This window comes from Gavia stellata, chromosome 1, assembly GCF_030936135.1.
Source record: "Gavia stellata isolate bGavSte3 chromosome 1, bGavSte3.hap2, whole genome shotgun sequence".
Lineage (NCBI taxonomy): Eukaryota > Metazoa > Chordata > Aves > Gaviiformes > Gaviidae > Gavia > Gavia stellata.
This window is the reverse complement of record NC_082594.1, coordinates 58,806,175-58,831,551: the sequence shown is the minus strand read 5'-3', so window position 1 is coordinate 58,831,551 and position 25,377 is coordinate 58,806,175. Positions and strand designations below refer to the sequence as shown.

The window sequence follows — 25,377 nt, the reverse complement described above, 5'->3', positions numbered from 1 at the left end:
CCGAAGTCATCTCCTTTAGGTCAGCCAGGCTACTGGTGCAGAATTCACTGAACAGGCAAGAAATCCAGTATACACTAGAATGTACTGGTCAAACAGCCAGATAACTAGCACACATACCAGTAGGTCACACAGTAAGTCTAAAGTAAAACAAACTTCAGAAAGAAAGTCATTAGAGGCTGAGAAGACATTAGCCTTTGGCTTTCTCTGCTACATGATACTGTTTCCACCCTAGAGGTATTAGTGCAATGCCTGAATGTTGCCGGCAGCTGTTCTCAGAGTCCGAAGTGTCAGGACCAGGACACCTGCCTGTGCCACACAGCTCCGCAGACAGAACTTTAATCAATTTATTAGGTTTTTTGTTCTTGATTTCTTTTTTATTAACCTCATTATATTTTATCTATCAATTTTCTTGCCCACAATGTTTTTCATGGAAGTATGTAACAATCATTGAATCTTCTCTGTCTGCGGAGGAAGATTTTACTATTCCTGAACCCCACATTAAGCAGGACTGTAAAATCAGAGTTGAGACTCTGCAACAGTCTGGCCTTTGGCTTCTCTACTGCAGCTGATAAAGACAAAATGCTTTTCCAACTTGTGTCTGAATTGGCTGCTACTTTCAACACAGATGAAATCTGACAGGAGTAATCAGGTTTTAAAAACATTTATTCAACTCCAGCAGGCAAGAACATTTTTTAAAAAGAGTCCCTTTTTTCTTTTGGAGATTGAGGATTAAACATACCTTATAAGTGAGGAGCAGGAAAAGAGAACATCAGTGTGTATGTAGATGAAAATCAGCTGAAAATTAATCCTTTTACATACCATCATCTTTTTATGATCTGGAAACTCAAGGCCAAAATAGTCGCCCTCAACAAGGTTCAGGTGGTTGCAAACAGCATCATGCAGAACTTTCCCTGGAGCTCTTTGCTGTAAGAAGAAAAGAAATCCTAGAGTTACAAAGATGCTTTTAATTAGTGGCAGAAAAATTATGATGCTAAGAAATTGTCCAGCAAACAAAACTGTCAAAACAGTTTACAAAACCAGTGAATATTCCAACCATACCCACAGGGCAGTTGACAATAATTACACTAGTTTTAAAGCTATGAAAAATCCATCCATCCCTGGATGGTAGCTTGGAATCCATCTTTACTGCATTTTTATTTTTTAGGGAAAAATACCATGAAATAAAAGAGGTAGAAGAGAGTGACTTGCGGGATAATTTTCTTATGTCTGTCGTGTAAATGTGCAATGCAGTAAGGTGTCATTCTCTAAACTATATTGCTACTGTGAATTTTGGAAGACAGCTATTTCATCCCATGGCCCTTCAAGCCATGTCAGGTGGTGCTATGTACAACTGTGTACAACGTACTGGAACCAAAACATTCAGCGACAAACCTGTCAACCAAAAAACAGGGGTCTGAGGGTTTGCTGGACACTGCTTGATATGCAACAGGCTCAAGCCCTGGGTTCTGACTTCATACGGGCTTATCCCAAGCCTCCTGCTGTGAGGCACTGAGACTGGTCAAGGCCCATCTGTGCTACCCTAACAGAGCTGTTGAGTAATTTGGAGGAGTCAAGAGCGTTTCCTTCCAGACACTGCAAGACTTCCCCCTATAAAGACCAGATGTTCTAGCCCAATATTAGCTCCCTGAGACGCCGCTTTGCCGATTATAAGGATTCTTCTCATCAGCACGTCAGTTATATCCACACGTGCAGCAAATACTGTAAGTTACAGCTCTCCAGAAGTCTTTCTTGTTTTATACTGTTTCTGTATAAAAAGGCCAATCACTGAAATAAAATATTTTTGTTCCTTGGACAAATGCACCTATTTTAACTCAAGAGGCCCTGAAACACAGATCTCCACTCACTTCAGGACAAATAGTAACCCATTAAACTGCACAAACTCCACCGTTACAAAAGACCCATCACACCCCAGACAAGTGCCCTTGCACTCAACCTACAGATTGGCTCCTTCCCTTTCTGCTCAGTAAATAATTACTAGAGCAAAATAAAACAGCAGTAACCAAGCATAGAAAAGAAAACCATTAGAGGCAGGCAGTCCGGCTGACCAGGCTCAAACCTGAGTCTGAGCCTGGGTCCCGGCATCTCAGGCAGTGCCAGTACCAAGAGGCTACAGGCAGCTGCTCAATCCCACCTCCTCCCAGGTATGTCACTACGCAGTTTGGTCTGTTTCACTGGGATACCAAAAACCAAATCCCCAGGTTTTTTCCACCTGGGGCAATACCCAGCCACAACCCTAAGTACAAAGTATCTTTCCAAAGGCAATTTATCTAACATTGTCTAGTATGAACTGTGAAAAGTAAACACCCAGTAGCGAGGCTTACACCAGAGAAATTACAAGGATGATGCTTTTCTAGGGAAGGCACAGGATATATGTGCCACCACAGCGGCGCTGTCACCCCGGTGATGCAGGACACAACGACCGACCGCTTCAACGCTGGCTGGTTTGAAAGTTGGAAGGGAAAAGCCAAGCTCACCTCCCCAGGAACTTGCTGAGCAGGTTTTTACCCAACATACTCCCAGTGCCTTTAACAGACCTATGCCACCAGGAAGCAATGTTCACTTAGATTATTTCATTAACTATTTGTTAATGTTAGCTGTAGCAAACATTAGCCTCAGGAATACTGTCAGAAACCAGATCAAGAACGATTGCAGGTGGGAATACTAATTTTTTTAAGCATTCATCATAACCTGCCTTGCAGTAACTAAGTAATTCACACCAAAATGCCAAATGAGAGGATACAGAGAGGGCAAGGAAAAAAAAAGGACATCTATTTTTCTAGACAGAGCACTTTTGATCTGACATAATGCCATCCAAAATAAATCTCAAATGCAAATATATTTGAATACAACCTCTTCACGTTCTCCAGCTCCATTAAACCAAAAGCATCCCAAATGATGACCTGTGCCGGCCATCGCGCCTCGTATGTCAGTTCTAACAGAAAGCTTCCCACATTTTCCATTCCATCTATCACTGTACGTAGGCACACCCAAACATAGATCATCTCTTAATCAAAGAGCTTCCCAGTAAGTGCTTTTTGTTGGAGGCAACAATATTAAAAAGACATTAGATAAAAGTGTAATAATGATATTAGTTTACTGCTCCGAAAATACACCTACAAATGATTTAGAAACTTCAGACAAATGCTTCTGCTCCCAGACTAGTCTCAGGCTTCCTCAGTTTGGCTGGGGCCGCTAGAGAGTGGAAGGACTTGTTAACAGCCACCCTCGCAGCAAGAGGCAGAGGGTATTGCTTTCATCCACGTGCACAACCAGAAAAATGGAAACGTGCCTGTGCATATGTATGTATATGTCTTACTAAAGTACCAGATGGACTCCTGTCTGACAAAGACCAAAATTCATCATTCTGCCCAGGAAAAAAAGGTGTCTCTGGGAGCATGGAGATTTTTGACCAACAGGAAAAAAGGCAGAGAGCCCATCTGCACTACCACACTGTCCAAGGTTAGCTGAGGAGAGCAAGCCTGTCTGATGTCAGACCATGAGTAAAACCATCTGATTAAAACCTGCTGAGTGTTTTCATAAAGTTTTTTTCTTACAGGCATTTAGACAATGGAATGGCAGTCTTGTAGCATTTATGTCACTTGGCATTTTCTCTGGAGTGTGCCTCGGTAACATGAAATGCTTCTTACTCAAGTATTTGTAAATAAGATTATTAATCTAAACTCATCTTAGCTTTGATCAGTCTACCTCAAAATATAATCTGACAGTTTATTCAAGGGAAACACTGTGCAAATAAAATCTGCTGAGATTTAGAGCCTGATGACACTCCGGTCTTGCAGGACCAGAAGGAGAAGTACAACATCCACAAAAGCAGGAACTCTCCAGTCTCACAGAGATGTTGATGCAGTGCAGTTCCATGACATCCCTACTAAAAAATTTAAACACAATAAATGAAAATCTCAGTCCACTGGGTATGGAAGCAAACCAGCAGTCACTCAGGTCACAGCAAACATGAGCTGACAGAGGAAGCATTCAGGAATGAGTGCACCACACCGATGATATCATCTGTAGCCAACAGTCACATCTGACTTGAACATGGTTACAAAGCCTATGGGACAACACAAGATTTCCCCAGAACTTGGAAGACATTTTCCAACTATCAAGTGTGGCCCCGCTGCCATGCCTCAGACAGCAAGCACAAGGCAAGCTTTATCAGCTCCCGTCCCACAGCCCTGCGGCTGCACCCATGTCCCACAAGCCACAGCTTGGGACACTGTTCCTGCTCCACGCTGGCATGCGTCTGATCCATGGAGCCCCATGACCCCCCCACATGCATGTAAGGTTGCAGGGTGGGGAAAGGCTGCACTACAGCCTACACTATAGGAGGGCCTTTCCCTGCCACAGTGAGAAAGCACAGGCCCATTATGTGGCCATCACGAAAGCCTCATACAGTGGGATGAGGGAAGGTCATCAATGTGGCCAAACGTGGAGGACATGGGAAAGGAAAGCCAGGAGACTTATCTCCTGCTCTCCCTGAGCATCATCGAATGACAGCTCGCACCATGGAGGGGAAAAAACTGACCCGAAGGTGAAGATCAAAGGAGGAGGACGAGGCACGCAAGTGGGACATTGACATGGAAGCTACCACAATTCCGGTTGGCAGCAAGACTATACCTCCAGACCATTTGGTACCACAGATGCCACACTGTAAGGTAGTAAGGGAAAGGAAACAGGAGGTATACTGGTGGAATACAACTCGGAGAAGATCACATGCAACACCCAGGAGGTGGGAAGAAGCTGCAGCAAGTGGCAGTCCTCTGCTCCTGTTTTTGTTGACAGCCAGATTCTTGTACAATCAATGAAGAACTATTGCAGCTCCAGAGGGCAATTCTTCCTATCCCAAAACAGCCGTCTGAGCACATTGGCAATGAAATTTTCCTTAGCAATACAGTTGTACTCTTTTACTCTTGATGACAAGGAGCCCAGACACCTGTGTTACAGTGTTCATTTTAGATGAGGTGAACCCCAGCCATACTGACAGCAGGGAATTACTATTATTCTCTTGAGGTGGTATTTAGTTACACCAAAATAACATTATAAATTTATTACAGTGAAAAGAAGCTCTCTGATTTCCAGCTACACATCCTTATTGCTTAATGCATTTTGAACTGGCCTTTCATTTAAATCTATGAAATCACATTTTAAAAGTCACTTTACATTTTCAGGGAACGTCAGGCCACTAAGTTCTAAATTACGAATAATGTGCATCGCCACATTTAGCTGCAAGCTATGAAGGTACCCACTCAAAGTAGCCTGCTTTACACATTGTGCATTCAACATTTGCTGTCCACTCATTATTTCAGTCCTACTCAATTCACCCTCCCTCTACTGCCACCAAAATCCAAAACAGGACGTTGCTTATGATCTTCCAGTGGTGAATATTTTAATAGGTTCAACAATTCTTTCATGTTCTAGTAATCGCCAATCATTTTAAAAAATCTCCCTCTACATACTTGTTTAGACCATTCTTTGGCACAGACTGCAATACAGATTTTTTAAAAAAAGAAAGTGCATAGCAGTATCTGGAAGATATCCAGGACTTCAAAAGAAGTGGATTTGGACACATTCCCCCACCCCCCAGTTAATTTAGCAATTATTTCACTAACCATCTACCAAAAAAAAAAAAAAGAGGTGTCTGTTTAGGATCAAATAGTGATTTTACCATTTTTTATCTGTCTAGCCAACTAATCTCTGATCCCAGATTGAAAAAAATCTTTAATTAAAAGGTTTTTGTTCATTTGTTTGTTTTTACATTACTGAGCAGTAATGCCAGGTTAAAAAACCAAATAAAATAAGCACTTTCTTTGAACACCTGAAAAATTATGTCCCATCAGTGTTTTGGTCAAAGTAAGAGATAGCTTCATGTGGCAGCATGGACTATCCTGTTTTCCTTCTCTTCTTCCTCAAAACTGCTGCAAATGGATCAGAAAAAAGTTTCATTGTTTTTTTTTTTTAATTACACTTGCTTGTACAGCTGATAAGGAGAGAAAATAACTCTTTTACATTAATCTAGAAGAAAAAGAATCATCATTCACACCTGGCACAATATAAAGGCAGACATTTCTTCCACTAATGTCTTGTTCCTGTCACATTTTGAGTGCTCAAAAATGAAATATGACAATTTGGTCAAGCTAAATATTTTACAAATACTTAAATATTGTACTGTACAAAGTTTAAATAGTAAGTTTAAAATGGTATTTGTTCTTTTGCAGGAAATCGTCTTGAAAACCCCTTGTACTTCAGGTCAGTCCGATTCCCAAATTATTTTTATATACCAGTTGAACAACTGCATTGAAATGATAGTGAAAACTTCACCCAGTATTTTCATGACTATTTCTGAAGTCATATACAGTCATAATCAATACTAAGAATGTGGGTTTGTTATTTTTAACAGCATGAATTTTCTCAGTTGTTCAAAGCTGTTAAAAATTATATATGTTTCTACAGCTCTGAAAGGAAAAAAAGAACCAAACAACAAGTGTTCATGATAAGCAAATAGTATAAAAATAACTTCAAAGATGAGATTGAGCAACAGGGTTCTTAAACAAATAACCCTGCCAGAAATTTATACTTCAAAGGAGGCTTGAAAACTACTCACAGGAGAACAATGCTGTCAGCATCTGAAGACAAATTTTGTATTTTAAACAGTCTCCTTTCTGGCCTAAAATTGAATGCATTATTCATATTTAGTACAAGTCTGTTGGTCAAAGGGTGGGATTAAAAGCAATAAGCACTGGTCTGAGTGTTGTTGCTCTGGACGTAACACTGCCAAGACACTTGGAGATCCTCTGCCCTTTTTCTCCTCTCCTCCTTTTCAAACTGTAGGTGTTAATCCTATAGGAAGGATTAGATGACTATAAAAATAGCTTTAGACCATAAAGATAGCTCTTACACCTGGGCTTACTAGTTTTTACTTTGCTGTTCAGCTTAGGCTGGGTACTTAGGAAGCGTTGGAAGAAGTGCAATTCATCACCCCTACATACCAGGTCAAAGCAAAGAGGAGAAGTGACACCTTTAAACAGAGCAGCCACACACACCCACCACTACTTCTAAGTATGCTGATCCCCACGCTGTACCTACAGCCACCAGGTATCCACCCCATTTGGAGGGAGGGTGTAGAAGAGGCAAATGTTCATGATAACCTAAAGGCACCTCATTCCTTTTAAGATATTTTCCATTTGAGTGTAGTTGAAGGCTCCACTCCTGGCATGTATCCCACATGCTTTTTGCACAGACTGTGCACATACCATCAAAGGCAGGATTGTGGCCAAATTCAGTAACAGATTAAGTCTCTTACACTGCCTTAAAAACAGGCGATTGATCATCTGCTGTGTGGGTACAGTAAGACTATTTAGTGTTCCCTTCTTTCAGGACTTTAGTGGACTGCTTTCCCACTATACACTCACCACATAAGCTGTATTCCCTTTAATGCTAGTGCTTGCCTTCCATAGTCTCTGATGTATAGCTTTACCCTTCAGTCAATTTTGCTGGTGCTGGCATCTTTTTTAAACGGTGTGATTGTAATGTATGGTGCTTTTTACTTCAGGTGTGTTTTAGTCCAAATACCTGCCCTTAAAAAAGAAAACATGCAGCAGCAAAGCTAAACTTTTCCCCCCACCTATCAGCTATGACAAACAAGACAATTTAAAAAATGGCTATTTTAGGAATGTGATTGCTAACCAAAAATCAACACAGCAAACAATTATTGAGGCAAAAATACAAAGATAAGGATTTTAATAACCATCTCATTAGCTTGAATTTCTAGCACCTTCTCCAAAAGAAACTTGCAGTTTTCCACATTTGAACATACACAGATTTGTTATTGTAACCATGCTCTTGGATTTCTGATCATGACAAACTGGCTTATGTCAAAATATTTTCTAAAATAGGCCAAAGCAGAAGGATTGCTCTGACTAGACTTTAAACTCTCTTCCAATGCCCAAAACCAACTTTACTAGAAATAACCAACAGTAAAATTCAGGTGAAAATTAAATTATTATCAAAAAAAGAAATAACTAAATAATCCTCTTTAACAGTTAAATAATGTGGAAGGAAAAAGAAAAAGATGATCTAGCAAAGCTAATGTAAAGTTTTATGATGAGGCTACTTTCAGTAGCTTGGTTAAACTTTTTCCTACAGCAGGGTTAGACTAATAAAAAATTCAGCTACAGTAAATCCTCAAGTAACTGTAGATCTCCGTAATTACAGTACAGTAAAGCTACTGGAATTGGAGGCTCTGCTTGGTTTCTTTTCATTTGGCTTACAAAATCATAGCTTTATAACTTAATGGGCAGATATCACCCACACTGTATTATATATGCCATTTCCATGTGCAAGTGAGGAAATAAAAAAGGAGAAGAGATGGGCTGGGCACCTTCAGAACTGAGCCTTTCATACCACAGACCAACCTGTCATCTTCAGGTGTAACAATCCAATCATTTGATTTCTTCGCAGTTCTTACAAATGCAAACTGATATTAATACTGATTTTATTTCCCACCTTTAAATTAGTCAAATTTCTACTTGACAAGCAGTTTGTTACTGCAGATCCAGCAGCAACCACCACAAAGCTAGTGGAGCCCTTTGTAAAGAAGAAGAAAGGGGAAGAGGCACATTCTTGTAGGCAGGAGAATTTCCTCCTCAGGTAGGGACAAAATCCCACAAGAGAATTTATTCTGCACATCCATCCCACTGTCATCAATGCCAAAGGAAATCTGGAACTTCTTGTGAGCTAAATACTACAAACCCTACATACCAAAAAATGTTCAGCCTTTGGTTGCTGTAGTCTAAGTACACATCTGTTTATTACAAAATGTTATTCATGGTGAAAAGCATTAACAAAACACTTCATGATTAGTTTCCCAGTTCCCTGGTTCCTTTAGCTGCATCACAGCATTTTAACTAGTTGACATCTAACTCTCAGCTAGAAAATACAACTGACTTAATCTCAACTTTTCTGTACTGATTTTTAAAAAACTACATTTGACACATAAGTACCTAAAAATCACTTTATCAGCTTAAAAGGGATGCTCTGATCCCCTCTGCTAATGAATTCACCTGAAAAACTTCATTGTTGTCTGCCTAACAGCCTCTAAGAAATTGTCCCAATGGGGACAATGCATGTCCTCACGTGAAACGTGAATGCTAATCTCAGTAACTCCCAAAAACCCCTAACCCCAAAAAACATCAGACTGCAATAACAGGTCTCTGCACAAGCTAATTAGTCCTCCTGAAAAAAAATCCAAACCTTGTTTTTTGTATTACAACCATTACTGCTAACTTTCTTCACATAGGTGTAAAACATTTGTGGGAAATCAGCAGTAGCAGAGCGAGTCTTTTAAGCAACTGTTTAAGGCTGCAGAATTCCGCACACCAACCATTCAGCTCTTGGAGAGTTCCAGCGGGAGACTCCTGGCAGTGCCACTGCTACTAAAACAAAATTACTTTCCTTGAACATCATTTCAAATTCGCAGTGTGGACAAGAAAAATGAGGCATTAAAAGAACAATGAGAAAACTTACTAAAAATACATCATCTCACTCCCTAAATTAGCTCCTGCAAATGCTGAGTCATCTCTGCCTAATTTTACTAGCAAAACTAAAAAGTGGTTTGTGGCTGTTCATTATCCCCTTAGCAAGGCAAACATCCATTGCTGGAAGAGACTATTTTCCTTTCTGAAGAGTATCGTCAGCATGACATATTCCAGCTTCAGAGCCTTGACACTGAATGGTTATGACTTGCAAGAACCAGAGCCAGCCCATCATGAATTTCAGATCTCAGAGTGAGTTGCAGGCAGATTCATAAAACAGTGCTTTCCTCACAACCTGAAACAAACTACTTTGCAAACGTGCACGTAAGAAAAATGGAAGGAAACAGTACTTTTGTGCTATGTGGCTTTTCTAAGAGCAGGTGCACGCTAACAAAGCTTACCTGAAAAGTTATGTCTTGCTGAGATGTTCGAGAAGGGAGGGCGTCCCCCAAAGTCATCACAACTATGACACCAAAACCCTCAGTGGAGACCCAGGGATGCCAGCAGGCACCTCTCTGACAAAGATTACCTCTGAATTATCTATATTTAATTGAAAGCCGGGGGGTGTAACTGGGCAGACCTCCCCATCTGGCATAAGCTGCACCTCTACCACAAGCCTCTGCCCAGAGAGTTGTGCCTGATGGCTTACGGGCACAGCCTCCTGCATCGCAGGGATGCCCACAGCACAAGCCCGGCGTGTGCACTGTGGGCAATGGCTTTGGAAAACACACAAGACTTGTTTTCAGAAACTAGAGGGGAGTTTGATGCGAAGCTGATAGAACCTCATTTTTCAGAACGTTTTCTGTATGGAAAGCTGTTTTACTGAAGCTCAATTCTGGAAACAAGTATATACCTGTCAAATAAATGTTGATATTACTTTCCCTCCCTGCACGCCAAAAACTGAATGAGTTTAACCCCCGGCCTCGGCGCTATTTAGCAGCACACTATGCTCCTTGTTTCATGGGAAGAGCTGCAACTGAAGCACAGAACACTCATTAAAAATACCTCAGATTGAATTTCATAGGCCACAACTTTTGAAAAGGAATATAATGGCACCATTCAGTGCTTTCAGTGTAATTCAGTAGCATAGCAGCTAGTGCGTAATTGGGGATGGAAACCCCCATCTCTGTGACACTCCCCCCCCCGGCCCTTTGCCTCCCACTTTACCACTCCTCTCTGTTTCAAGGCAAAAACGATCTAACCACCTTCTCGTGTTTTCTTTTTTTAACATTAAGTAGTTCTTGAGAAGAAAATAAAATCATTCTATTCAGACCACTTTCTTCTCTGGTCTGTTTTCTTTGCCTGCTGATTTTTCCTCATTTTGTTTAGCCATAAGCAAACACTTTACTAGAATGAAGGAGTAGGCAATTCTAAAGTCAACAAATATGAAAACAGAACCCTTATAGGCAGACTGGAAACATGAGAATATGGATCATTATGACTATATGGGAGTTATTAACTACAAAAGCAGATTGAAATGTGAAATGGTCATTTACTATTTTTACTTGGATACATTTTAGTTTAGCCATGATTCTAGCAAAACCCTTTGAAAAGAAATCATTTAAATGCAAGAACTTTGAGGCCCAAAAAAACCCCAAAAATGAGAGATGTTCAGGCAAAATATTAAATCCTAAATCTAAAGTAAAATCAAATGTAACAGGAAAAAGCTTCTGATAATCCCTGTTCAGCCTTGCATTAGTCTCAACATGATTATTAATCTGAGCAAGAGCTGACACCATCTAGGACTGCATGTATTTTACTTTTTACTTTACCAGGGAAAGGAAAGCACATTTTGACAATAGGATACAGAACTTTTCATGACTGGATTGCTAACTTGAAGGACACCCTTAGATGAAGCCTTCAGCCTGTGGCTGCTGCTAACCTACAATGTATTCACGTCACATCCTAACTCTTGCCTTCAGCCAGGCCACTGCTCCAGCTGGATCTAGTGCTCCTACAGCCACAACATGAGGTAGGGTAAGGAAGGCAACCTTGCATGAAATTTAAAGACTTAAGAGTTTCTGTAGGATCCGCTTGGTACTAACCTGTTTTGCAAAGCAGACATGGACTGGCTAAGGAAAAGCTTAGCGGTAGCATCGTACACTTACTCCCGATTGGATGTGGAATAATTCTGTATAAACATAAGTCTCAAAAGCTACGTCATTTTTAGGTACCTGAAAGGCAGAAGTTTTGGATTGTTTTTTGCCAGTCAAGTTCCCAATACATAAGAGTTTCTTGTCTGCTCATGCAAGATCTATCACCAACCTGACAAACAGCTTGGTAACCTTTGTAATATGGAAGTAGAGAAAATGTATTCAACATTTCTCTAAGCAGCCTCAAAAGACCTTAAGACTGAATGCATTGGGAGTCTGAACTGTCTTTTAGACATGTAAAGAAAGACACAGGACAAAAAGTGAGAACTGTATATACACTTAAAAGATTTGCAATGGAAGGTACAAGCTCTGCATTTTGTGCATCACTGTGAAGTGCCACCTTTGGTGGGACACAAACCGGAGTCGAAAGAAGAATAAGGGGAATTGGTGTAGTGGGTGTTACAATAACGGCTGCTTCTATTCAGAGATACCTCGTAATGATGTAGTCAAGTCACATTTTCAAGGAAAGACAAAAAAATAACCACCTCCCTTTTTCATAGAGCTACACAGTTTTTCAGAATGATCCTCAGGAGCTTTTCTGCTCATTCTTTGCAGCCTGCCTGCAACTCGTGGCGGCTCATAACACAGCAGACGCTTTGAAAAATCCACCATGAGTCATCCCGGGTCTCTGAAAGATGAAACTGGCTCTAGATTGTAGAAGTCTGATGAATGGTTACATTAGCAAACAACACGTAACTGCAGCAATCATTGGGGAACACAAACAGAGCAGCGGTGCCAGTGTGCACCGGAGAAACAGTGATTTAGCCTCCAGTCACTCCAAAATCCAAAGCTGCTGGGACTGACCCGTATGTTGAAACTAGCATTAAACAGCAAAGCAGCACAGACAGAGCAGAGACCTCCTTATGCTTTTGTAGCAAACCAGGGAAAGAAGGGATTTGTGCAGGGGGGGGGGTGGGGGTTGGAGCAGGGAGAAAGGCTAAGCTGCACATGATGTTGCCTGTTAACAGCACGTGGTCTGAGCTGGGCAAAAAGCCTCTCATCAATCTTCAGAGTGCTTCCTCCTGACTATGAACAAGGTTTTACTCCTACCTGTGTTGAACTTGGGACATTCAACTTTCGCCCGGTTTCCCACCCCTTCTTCCGCCTGTGTGTGTGCTGCGTGTGTGTGTGTGTACACCTGACAGAATTGCCTGTGCCTGCAGTTAACGTGCAATACTTCAGAAGGAAATAGCTTACACCCTTCAGCTTCATTGCTCATTTAACCACCCCAAACGTTCAAACTAAGGAGATTCCTAAGAGATCTGCTTTCTGTCCCTCAGAGAGGGGCCTCAAATATCAAAGGAAAGCAACACCATGTTATTATCACAAGTACATTAACACAGTCTCTGAAACACAACTTTTATGGCTTCTATTTTGTTTTAACATGCAATACTGTTTTCTTTTATGCTCTGTTTAAAAACATGTGTTGTACAGACTTAGTTATTGTGATATGGGTTTTGCACAGAATATTTAAAGTAAATCTTTAGGTGCAGCAGATTTACAAAGGCAAACTTGCCACTCAACTGTTTTTTTTCTTAAGGCCAGAGTACAGCAGTGCCGTATTAGATAGCACTTTGATATAGATGAGCTTTATCAGCAACAACAGGCTTCGTGGGAAACAAGCGTTCGCTGTTCAGGATACGTCAAAGAGAAGTCTTTGGGGATGTGCTATCAAAAGTCAAACATCAGGCTGACACAATGCAACTTTTTTGACCACATTTTCAGTCTTAAGTTGAATACCTCCAGAGAGTTTTAATTCATTTAACCTTGAGGATAATGTCTGTAACTGAAAAAGGATTTGATTTTATCCAATTTGTGTTTTTTTCTTAGTGATGAAAACCAAGTTCTTATGTACTTAAAGATGGCACGCATCTCATTTTAAATTTACATTTACAAATATGCTTTATTCAGTGTTAATATTCAGGTAATTTCCAGATTCCTGGGGTATGCAAGAGCAATACTTTTATTTACAACGTAAGAACATAATTGGATGCTACAAGTGATTATTACTGAGATGTCATTTGAGTGAATCAATGAAGATTGCCACAGAATTATTATCTGTCAGGGTTTGAGCAACTTGTCAGAAACAAACTTCTCCATCTTCTGCTTTTTATTTTAAGGGTAAGTCTAAATTAATCCCACCTAACTCTAAGCACTTAGTTGAGGTACCTAAGGCAGAAGAGTAATTTTCCCAGATTCTTGTCTAATCAACAGAGGGGAAATAACTGCTTTTAGACTACCAGTCAATCAACCTAAAATCTGAATCATCTGGGAGGTGGCCCTTCTTCCTCCACTTTTTTATAAACTAGAGTAACTACAGCTGGCATAAATGTCTTACTGAAAGACAGTTTTACATGGAAATATATTCTTTACAATATTTAAGTTTAAAAAGAAAAAAAATAAGAACTGAGGAACCTTTACAATATAAAGAAGTTCATGTTTACTTAAAACAGAATTTTGGCTCCTACAAGACAACATTTCAGTAAATGGCCAAAATAAAAGCAGAGTGTTTCCACTCCCTCCTTAGATGGGCTTCAAAACTCCGCAACAGCAAGCAAAGGGAGATAAAACTAAGCAAATCAACGTGCAAAGAGAGTGCACTACTTGCTGAAGGTGCCTCCAGACGGAGAGTGAGCCAGTGGAGGGTTGCCTGCACCTGTAACAGCCAGAATTCAATACCATCAGCTACCACCTACCTGAGAGCAACTATCCTCTCCTGGCTGGACACCTAAGCAGAAAAGGCAAAGGGCTTCTACAAAGCAGTGAGGGTCTGCCTGCCCAGCACCGCACTGATGAGATCACATTTGCCAAAGCACTGAAAAGGATGACATTTTTTTCTAGGAACAGTTTTAACAGGATATAGAAACCTTACAATAAACGTCAGATAGCAACAGCCGCTCTTGTTAAGTGTTCGTTGTTTAAAAGGCCACAAATACCTGGAGCTAAAAACCAGCATAATGTTGCTTAGAATTTACCACTGATCATCTATTATATTAACTGGATCATCAGAAAGTTGCTCCAGATTTGTTTTTTTCTAAATTGAAAAATACTTTTGTACCTATTATAAGACTTAATAAATATCCTTCATCTTTGTGTATTTATAAAACGTTTAGATTATCCATGTTCTCACCAACCCTCAAACGAAGTTCTAGGCCAGCATATACACATACTTCACTCATCTCCACTGAAACACTGTCTTGTAACCAGTTTCAGAAATTACCTTTCTTCACCGTTATTTACTTAGAGAAGTCAGACTACCCTGACAGACTCAGAATAAATCTCCATAGGGGAAGAACTTCTGCATGCGGAAGACCACAATGGCACAGAACCATGATTACTGCTTGCACACTTCATGCAGCGGCCTTTCACTCATTTTTAATCACAATACTTGACAAAGAACACCATGTGAGTAGAACAGGGCGAGCCACAACCCTGAGTGGGCATTAAAGGAGCCACTATTATCAGCTCTTGCTTTTTTTAGACTGTAAGTATTTAGTAAATTTGGAGCTAAAATTACTCAGCACCGAACAGGTTGAGACATCCTGTCTACTCCCGCACATCGAACAAGGTCTTGGCCAGGAGAATGGCATAGGCTTTGCAGGATGAGAAAGATAACATGGAGCCACATGTCACTGGCATCCCGCTGGCTTTTTAATTCTTATCAGCTCATCAACACTCCTCAGCAGGTTCATACAAGCTGAGCGAAGGCAGTGACTGCTGAGTCCCAGTGGGAGACTCCTGCAGAGCACACACTGGGGGAGCTGAAGAGGTTGGGCATCATGCCCCAGGTAGGCCTAAGACCTGGTGACCAAAGAAGGTGCTGCAGTTCTGCTTATAGCCATTCCGAGACCACACCAAGAAAAAAGTATTCATGTTTGTCGTAAAATAACAGGTCTAAAACCAGGCTGAGGAATTGCAAAGACTAGCAAATACAGAGGTCTATCACTGGAATTTACGTCTCATCACCTTTGCGGGTACCAAAAAACTAAAAAAGTAATCAATACGTATTACGGGCACTCACAGCACAGACAATTTACTCCAAGAACAAAGTGAGGTTTACTCAGTGACAATACTATACAGAGATTAGTCCAACAATGGGTTTAGTATGTGGCTCTCAGCTGTGGGAAAATCGTACCCGGACAGTGTCTTTGCCTCGGAGAGGACCAGTACCTGCTGTTAAGAAAGCAGCAAATGCCAGCAACCAATACCTCCTGTTGCTCCCATGTGATGGCACATGCCCACAGCCACAAGCTGCCCCTATACTTTCTCTCTGTAGCCTACAGGAAAAGTGAAAGGGGACGAAAACCAGGATGTCAGCAATTCGATCCCCTCCCAGGTAATTCCTTCCATCCAACATGTCACAACTGTAAGCAGACTGTGAACAATTAAGGCAAGGAAAAGGTGAATTACAATCATCACTGTCAGAAACTGTTCGTTCAGAGGGCACACACTTCCTTCTCGAGTATAAAGTAACGTGATTCCCTGACACTGAAATAGGGTGTTCTCCAAGTCTAGTTATGTGCTAACCAGGAGACATGTTTTCATGTTATTTAGTAGGATGGATATTTTCCCCTATGACCCTCAGAGCCTTGCTTGGGTTGAGACTCATCCCTTTTTAACTGCAATTAAGCATCCAGTTGCCCTGGACTTTCTCCATGGCAAAAGCAAAGAAAGGGTACTTCCAGAGAAACAGTCAGGCCAGCCAAAACTGAATAGACTAATTTGGCCTTCATCTCTTTGCTATGTTGCTTCTCCGTCTGGATTACACAATCTTTAACATGGTGGTATGCTTATTTCTTGTTATCATTAACATTCATGAGGTATTTTGTCTACTGTGCTGTTAGGAAACAGATGAGTGCTTACACAAAAGATATTACGTATATTAGCTGACATCACTGGCATATTTTAAACAGTCTCCTGAAACTCAATTCAAATGACCAAACTACTGAAGACATATTTCCCAATAAAAAGTGTAATTCATACCCATTAAGCTGCTCTCACCACCAGCTATTTCAGGATATCCTGACATTAAATCAAATATTTAAGGAGGGGCGTACATTTCTTCTTGAGTGATGCTGAATATATCTGGATATGTGCCCTGGCTGGAGATTTGTAATTAGGGTTAGCATTACACTGAGTTATTTTAAAAGCTTGAGAAATCACAAGATCCGTTGAGGTAATTTCTCTGACATCACATGTGGATCCAGTACTGAAGATAAAAATTCCACAGACCACATGTTTGCTGCTGTGCAAATAGCCGTTCATCCTGAAAGCAGCGGAGATGAGAACTTGCCCCATCAACTGCATTTCAACAAAAGCATGACTGACTCTCTTCCACTCCCAATAATTATGATCAAGAGAGGTCACTATTAAAATCCATTTCACTCCTCATAACTGCTGGCAACAGTGTTCCCAAATGTTCCTAAAGAAGCAATGAGTGCAATAAAAGCAACAGATTTCTGCCAGGGCTGAGCTATGGGGTGAGTGGTGGGCTCGTGCAGAGCGCTCCCACAGCTGCACCAGTGGCCATGGTGGAATTCAACTCACGCAACTTTGGCTGTCTAGAAGTTATGTGTTTAGTCTAAGTTCATCATCCGGGTTGTCTCTCTCTAGTCGGACAAGAGAAAAGTATCGTGAGAGAAAATTCATCCCATCTGGAGAGATACGCATCACACAGCCGGGCTGAACTGCCCACCGGGGGCACCTCTCGTTCCACGGACAACTGGGGGAGCCTTTCCTGCACCCTGTGAATCTGATATTCAAATGAGTACAATCAGGCGAGACCATTCTTACTCCAAAACTTTAGCATAGGTAAGATTTTATCGTCTGTCACACTCTTTGCTTGCAGTTCCCACATGCCTGAGATGAGATACACATGGCATTTTCTTTTGGGTGAAGAGGTGCAAATAGAAGAAAGATTCATTCTTATAAAGCTGTGTATTTGTTTTAAGCAAGATAATGGTCTTGAAGGGGCTTAAGAAGACAACAGCAAACAAAGCAGAAATAAAGAAGGTATCATTGAGAACATATAACAAGGGGGACAGATCCCCAAAACGGAGCTACAGCACAGGCTATGAGTAACAGCAAAACTCTCCATTTCCTAAATGTGTTGCCCAACACTTACAAAACAGAATTACAAGCAAAATGTAAGTCCCATGTTTTCTCATAGTAAAAATAACCAATTCCATTCAACATCATGTTGTGGCCTATATTGAAAAGGAGCTCTAGTAAATTTGTTACCTAAACACAAACACTGAGCAGTTTCCTACATCTAGAGCGTTGATGAAGGGAAACTCAAGACTCAACAACACAACATTCAGTAGCGCTATCCTTATCAAAAAAAGATGGAAGTCATTCTTTTTTACTTCAAGTGATGGCTTTAAGGAGATTCAGAGTCCAACAGTAGCCTACTGAATAAGGATCAAATTTTGACTTAGCAGACCCATCCCATAAGGTGCTGAGCACCTGTGCTGAGTGACACCCCAGCCCTGCAGACATGTGGTGCTGGCTCTTCAGGAACTGAGCAGCTTGCAAGGCCAGCCGGCTGGAATGGCTTACGGTATTTCCCAGAGTACACGTGGCCCCACAGGCAAAATTTTGCTAGCAGAAAATTGCTCAGCAATGGTCTTCAAGAACAATAAAGAAACTCAAATAGAAAAAATGTAAATAAAGCGCCTTATGTGTAGGCTGCTGGTTAAGGTCTTAAAATAGATGCCAAATAATAGAACAATGTGTTTGTGTAATAGCCATACTTTTTAGTTATGAAGAATTGGCATTATCAATTAAAAGAAACAATTAAGTAACTGATATATGCAGTCTCTGATTCCAGTATCTCCACATTGAAGGATTGTGATTTGGAAAAATATACCTTCTAAAAACCGTTAGATAGCTATATATTTATATAGTTATATTGAAAATACATGTATGCATGGTTTTTTCCTTCACCACTTAGAGTAACAGACTGAAAAACACGCATGGCACATACAATGCACGCAGTTATACAAGGCGCGATTTATAGCCCTGTTTTAATGACTGTATTTGCCAAAGGCAAAAATCTGCTTACTGTTATTTCTAGCAATAGTATACTTTACTAAACAGCCAATCTTGTGTAAAAAAAAAACCAACCAAACAAAACAGCATAGAACATACACTAACCTTCTATGTTGCTGCTAAGCAGTTTGTGAAATCTGGTTTTGTGATTACATTTAACATGTTTTGTGCAGTCACTATTAGGCAAGTATCCTATGCAGGGGTGGGAGGGACCTCTAAAATATTCATGATAGGCTTGAAATGCTACATTGTAAATCACGGCTCCAAGCATCACAGAAGCCCATACATCGTAAATAAACAAATAAATAAAATCAAGCATACCAACAAGGCTTTGCTTTCTTTGTTGAGAATGTCTGAAGCTGCCCAAAGTTGACAACAAAAATAGCCTAAATATTCAGATACCTACAGCAGTATGTCTTTAACAAAACTGCACCTTTAACCTCTAAGTATTCATAGAAATAACAGTCTAATAATATAATAACACAGTTGCATGCTAGGATTCCAAGAACCATGCTTTGGAAAGAAAAACATCATTCACTAAGTTTTCAACAGGTGTCATAAACCAGGGACCCGATCCTGCAGTTAGAGCAATCAATGTAACACTTGGCATATATGATCTACTACTACTGCCGATGGCTTTTACATGGAAACAACAGGCACTATTCATATAGAATCACAAGCCACTGCTGCAACAAGAAGTATTACATTTTCAAACTGTCAATCACCTGTACAAATACTGATGGAAAATTTCAACCAAAATTTTGTGCTCAAACTTACCTTTCAATACTTACTATTCTGCTTTACTTTTCTGAAGAGTTTCACTTCTCATATTAAAATACCCAGAACTACAGACATTGGTCCTTTACAACTGTGCACCTTGAACCAGAAACTCTTAATATCTCCTAGCTCAAGAGCATCAAATACCGTTTTCACCAAACAGTGGGTTTCCTCACACTCAACAACATGCTCTTCCCTCTCTCTTTTGTGCTGGTCACTACGCAGCTGTTTTTTAAATGCATGATTTCTGGTCATAAAGGCAAGAGGTCGCTTTGTCCATAACTGTAAGGCTAATCTACAGTAGCTGTTGCAACCCAGCTACTGCCCTTCCAACACACAGGTGCCCAGGAGGCAGCACACACTCATGCTCACCAGTCAAGCTGGGGAAAGCCTGCCCCTGTGGCATCAGCTGTGTTAGGAGCACCAACCTTCACATCAAAACTCTGCCCAGAAGTTAGTTACCGCTACTGCAAAACTGATTTGTGTCCTTAAACCAAGAATGAGCACAGGGGAGGCAAGCGGGCAAGGTTCCTAAAATCCACTAGGACTTGGTGGCAGCCGTCTTTTTGGAAATTCCCCCTACACACTGTCACAAGGCCAGGGAAAGGGCCAAAAACACATTTAGAAATGGTTGTTCCACTTCATTTCTGATGTGTGTACATGTATGTGACAAAAAGGTATACACTATCACAGCCAAGCACATTTCAAAATCATATAGAAATAAAGAGAAGAGGCTGCTTCTCCCACTTCATAACCCTTTATTCACAGTTAAAAGTTCACATCCAGTAGAATAAAAATTAATCTCTGGTTATGTCAGGACTGAAATGATAAATATTACATTTCCTAAGCCCTGGAAGCGTATCTTCTTGCTTTCTTGACATTTCTTTATGTGGTTAAAACAAACAAACAACAAAACCCCCAACCTTTTAGCCAAGTACCACAACAAAGAAAGAGAACCAACAAAAGCAACAGCTGCTCTCAGTTGAATCCCAGTTTGCCTAGTGTTTTCACCTCAAAGTCTGAATGCCTGCAACAAAAAAACCAAAGTAACCTACTGTAGATTCCCCGAGAGATGAACAGAAGTCAAGCAGGAGCTCTGACGAGGAATGTGAGCTCATTTACAGTGGTCAGTTTCTGAGCTACCTTCATTTTTTTAATCTCACAAAAAGGCAAAGCCTAAAAGCAGACCCTACCACCCTGACTAATCCCAGGTGCAGGGACTTATGTAGGTGATAAATTTGTTCAGGTGCTGCTGGGTTGTAAGTGGATGTCACCTTGCCATCCTTTCCCACTGGGGCTGGCAAGCCTCAACAGCAGAAGCACCCAAACCCCCTTTCTCTATAAGGTTTAGTGGCTCAGCAGTGTGAAAGTAATGGCATTCCTTCACTGAAGGTGGAGGGGAGAGGAGAAAGTGTAGTGCATTTCAGAGAAGACCTGCACTGAACAAGAGCAGAGAGCTGAACACCAAACAAACTGTATTTGGCATGGGAGGGAAACAGAAGAAAATAAAAACAAGAACGCACAATACATTTTCCTTAGCTTGCCACTTTATCCTCAAAGTACTAAATCTTTTCTCAAAGAGACTAATGCCTAAAAAAACCAAATAAATAAACCTCTTACGCCTTTTTGAACAAAATTTCCAGATTGCTATTACCATCCTCAATGTACAATTCAAAATAGAAGAAATCCCCCCCAAAATAAAACAAATTCTTAGAGAAATAACTCAAAATACAGCAGCCAGTGAGACCAAGATATCCCAAATGAACATGTTTTTGACAAAGGCAGAAGTACTCTTCCACAAATGCAGGTGAAATCCAGCACGGCTGATCACATACTACTGTTCCTACATACAGTGATAATCATCTAGAAAAATAAAAAAAACACCCCACCAGTATTATTATACTTCAAGTTTTTTGTAAAAGCCAATCAATTCCAGAAAATCTGTTACTGTGAACTCTCATGCAATTAACCTATGTATAGTCAAAATACACCAGACTGGTGAGCATGGAATAATCTTTCTTCATATATTTAAACGATGAATTAGCTGCATAAGAGATGACTTATTAAGACCTTGCAGTTGCCATTTAGCGGTAACACAAGCAGCAGCTGGCCAACTCCCTTCATTTTGCCATTCCAAACTCATGTCTTGAAAGTCTTTCTCTATTGACATCTTATCTGCCAACCACTAGCAATCATGATCCTTTAAGAACCAGACTATCAAGATATTTTTATTAACAGACAACAAATAGCCATGGAAAAGGTACCTCACTTTCCGGTATCACCTTTCTTGACCAAAACTGAATTTGAGACACACAGGTGAAAGTCTTGAGACAGAGGTAGAAGCTTCCATAGAGTTAATCTACCGGAAACCTAACTGCAAAGGATCTGACGCAATGTCCCGTATGTCCACAGACATTGCTTTAAATGCATCAAACAAGCCCAGGACTGACAGAAATTTCAAACAAAATCTTTTAGGCAACTGAGGTGCAGGTCTTCAGCTCAATCAGCATTCAAATCACCACTGAAAGCCCCAAAATGTCAACTTAATTTTCTTACTTCCAGTATTCAAGTTTGAAATGTGTGTTCTCAAAGCGAGACTGATATGTGAGGTAATATAATCTGCAACCATTAGCTGGTACAATCTCCAGAGAACGCCCATTCTGTCTGAGTGTTTATATCATTTGCACTACAACCTTCCATATAGCACCAGTTAAACTAGTTACAGATTAGGCTAGACTACACCACCTGGGATGCGAGCAGCATACTTAACCCACTTTATTCTCATACTGCCATTAAATCACTTTACATATTAACGTCTTCTTAATCTTTATGATGAACTGTTAATCAAAAGCATATGCATACTTTCGATTACACCGCTTCCTAGGGGCAGCGTAAACTTATCTCATTCTAGACTACATTACTTTTATTGTAACTAATGAGTCAACATTTGAACATTATATTTAAATGCGCAAAATCCCTAAAATTTGCTCACAGCAAAGATGTGAAAGAAAGACAGGCCACTGTGTAGTGGGCATAGTTTACAAGGTTAAGATAGCTGGAAGCTATACTAATTTAGTGCATTTTTTCTCATAGTTCACAATGATGAAGACGATGTTGACCACACCTGAACAAAAGCTAAGTGTCAGGGAAGAGAGCAAAAGCAGAAATAAAACCCAAGGAACATTATACACTCACATCAGCTGAAGCATGATGTTAATACAAGAACAAATGGGTATTAACCCGGCTATGAATATGTTTAGACTAGAAATTACAAGAAATTTTCTAACTGGTTAATTAGTAAGGTTCTAGAAGAGTTTTCCATAGTGAATATACAGAGCAGTAAATGTAAGTACATTTAAGGTGGAGCCAAAGTAGATTTTGGATGGGACTATGTAACACGGCTGCTTGCAATGAGAGAGGACTGTGTTCAGTAACCCAGAAAATAAAGTCCCATCCTATATTCCCAAAGACAACCTAATGGAACCAAGCAATGCCAACTGATGATTTTGTCATGACCATGGAATTTTTCTTCTTTAAGCCCCCATTACCAAGGCTGATGGGAGAATCTGTTTTAAATTTAAGGAGTGAATAAATAAAGTGTTAGCCTGGGGTTCGAGGAGAAACACTTTTAAAATATGAACTCTGCAACCTCAAAAACCAGAAGGCAAATAAAAGAACAAAACATCTGTTACTTCTTAAAATCTCATGGTTTCTAAGCCACTGGGGGCAGAGGGAGGCTGATTCATGATTTCTGAATGCTTAGGTTGACAATTCAAAGAAGCAGAGTGTGAAGGAGTCCAAAACTTAGCACACAAAAGCAAGAGGATGCCTAAAAATGGAAGAGTGTAGATACCTAATTTAAACATTCAACTTTCAAATGAGACTTCTTGAACTTCTTTTCTGCTGCTGCTGCTGCTTTGGAGCAGCAAGCAGCTATGAGCTTTGACCACAGCGCTCTGGTTGCTCAAGAGCTCGCTCTCAGCCTGTTGTCCTGGTCACAATGTTTTTTGTTTTTCAGCTGCTTTGAGGTCTTCTCCCTTGGTTTTGCCCTGATTCATTGCCAGCCACAGTTTCTCCTCCTCTAGAACTTGGTCATTTCTGAAGAAAAAGTCAATGTATCTATTAAGAAAAACCCTGTAAAATTATGTTGCTATGTAAGGCAAACCATGGACTCAGTCCTGTTACTACTGGACTTGTAAAACCCCAGCTAATTTTAAAAACTCCACCATTTTCAGGTTTAGGATAGCTTCATCTGTTTTTAAGAGACAACGTACGTCTCAAACATTCTTTCACATTCTTTCTGCATATCTGCACTCAAATGATACCAACGTACTGCAGTAATATTAAAAATAATTATGTTACAATTTTAAAATTAATTTTTATTATTCCCAGCAGACTCCTGAGAGCTATTTATTCAACTTTCAAGGCAGCATCAAACACAAGTATTTGGTAGAGGTAGTGAGGATGACTGAGAGTTCTTGTTTGTTTTTCAAGATGTGGGCAGACATGAGTTTCAAGCACAAATGGTTGAGTTGCTGAAGAACTCCTTTCCCCCATATGCTGTCCTACCCACAGTACTTCCACAGCTGCTGTGGCTCTCTGGTCTCATCCCCTCACATTTTGCTGATATTTTCCAGCCTTGACTGCTCTGTCTCTTAATACTGTCTGCCACCTTTGACATTACACATCAGAGAAGCAGGAATCTCTTCCTAGGGTACAACATCAGGACACAGTAAGATCTTACTATCACCTTAACAGCCTGAACAAAGTGCAGCTACAAGGGGGGAAAAAAGCCAATAAAAACCAGCTGTGCACTCTGCTATGCTAGCAGCAGCAAGCCCTGCGTTATTTACAGAGCAAAACTGCTTCAACAGTTGATTAGATTCTTGATGGGAAGATCAAACCTCCAAACCTCTCACCCTCTCTTGTGACAATTGCATTTTAGTTTGGATTACATGCAATACAGGTGCCACACTGTAGGCTTTGCACTCAAATTACATTTGATGAGCTTGAAGACACTTTAGACTCATACTACAGTGGGTAAGCAAGCATCCCATTACTGTCCAAAGAGAGTGTTTGTCTTAATAAAAAGAACCCATCAGGTACTGACACCAAGCATGGGAACACATTCTTACATGTTCCAAAAAGAAAACTTGGGGAAGCTATTTCAGGCAGCTTTGATAAACAGGGGACATTGGAAAATTCCTTTATAAAATGGGCTACATAAAAGATAACACTTCAGAGTGTCAGTAGTAAAACAATAAGCTCTTGTTTTACTCTGCTTTTCTTTTTTGAAGCTGCAAAATCATACTCAAACTTTTTCACCTTTACCCCACCTTATGTTAATGGGCAATATGAGTCAGGAGGTAATGAGTATCAACCTCTGAACCCCTTCACAAATACATTCCACCCGGGCTTTGGTCTTCTCCATCCCAACACCAAGTACACTTCATATCAAATTCAAGCTTAGGAAGAAAATACATCCACGACCTCTGGAGCAAGGAGGTGAGCTCATGACTGCAACTGAAGCATTTTCATCAGCAAGGTCCAAAGCCAGGCCCCCTCAGCCCACTCTCCTTGAGGCCACAAAAACACAGATGAACATCTAAAACTCTCTCGTCTCTTTCTGCTGGCTGGGTTCAGGGTCCCCACTCAGCACAAGGAATGACACTTAACTAAAGCACTCTGCTCTTGCCGGTCAACATTTCACATGGCTAACTCTGAGTGTTTATCCCTCTCCAGGTGCCTAACACTCAGCAGAGCAAAGCCAAAGCTTCTCAATGAATCTGTAATGCAAAGTTGTTACCTAAAGAACCAGTAATGATCAGTGT

General features: G+C 40.5%; 1 protein-coding gene across 1 annotated transcript in view; it reads right to left on the bottom strand.

Annotated features, from left to right (window-relative positions):
• FARP1 (FERM, ARH/RhoGEF and pleckstrin domain protein 1) overlaps positions 1 to 25,377 on the bottom strand; it is a 173,386-nt gene that overhangs the window by 70,311 nt on the left and 77,698 nt on the right. Inside the window, exon 2 of the mRNA XM_059831559.1 lies at positions 820 to 924. Within this exon, the coding sequence (XP_059687542.1) occupies positions 820 to 924 (105 nt within the window). The remainder of the gene's footprint in view (positions 1 to 819; positions 925 to 25,377) is intronic.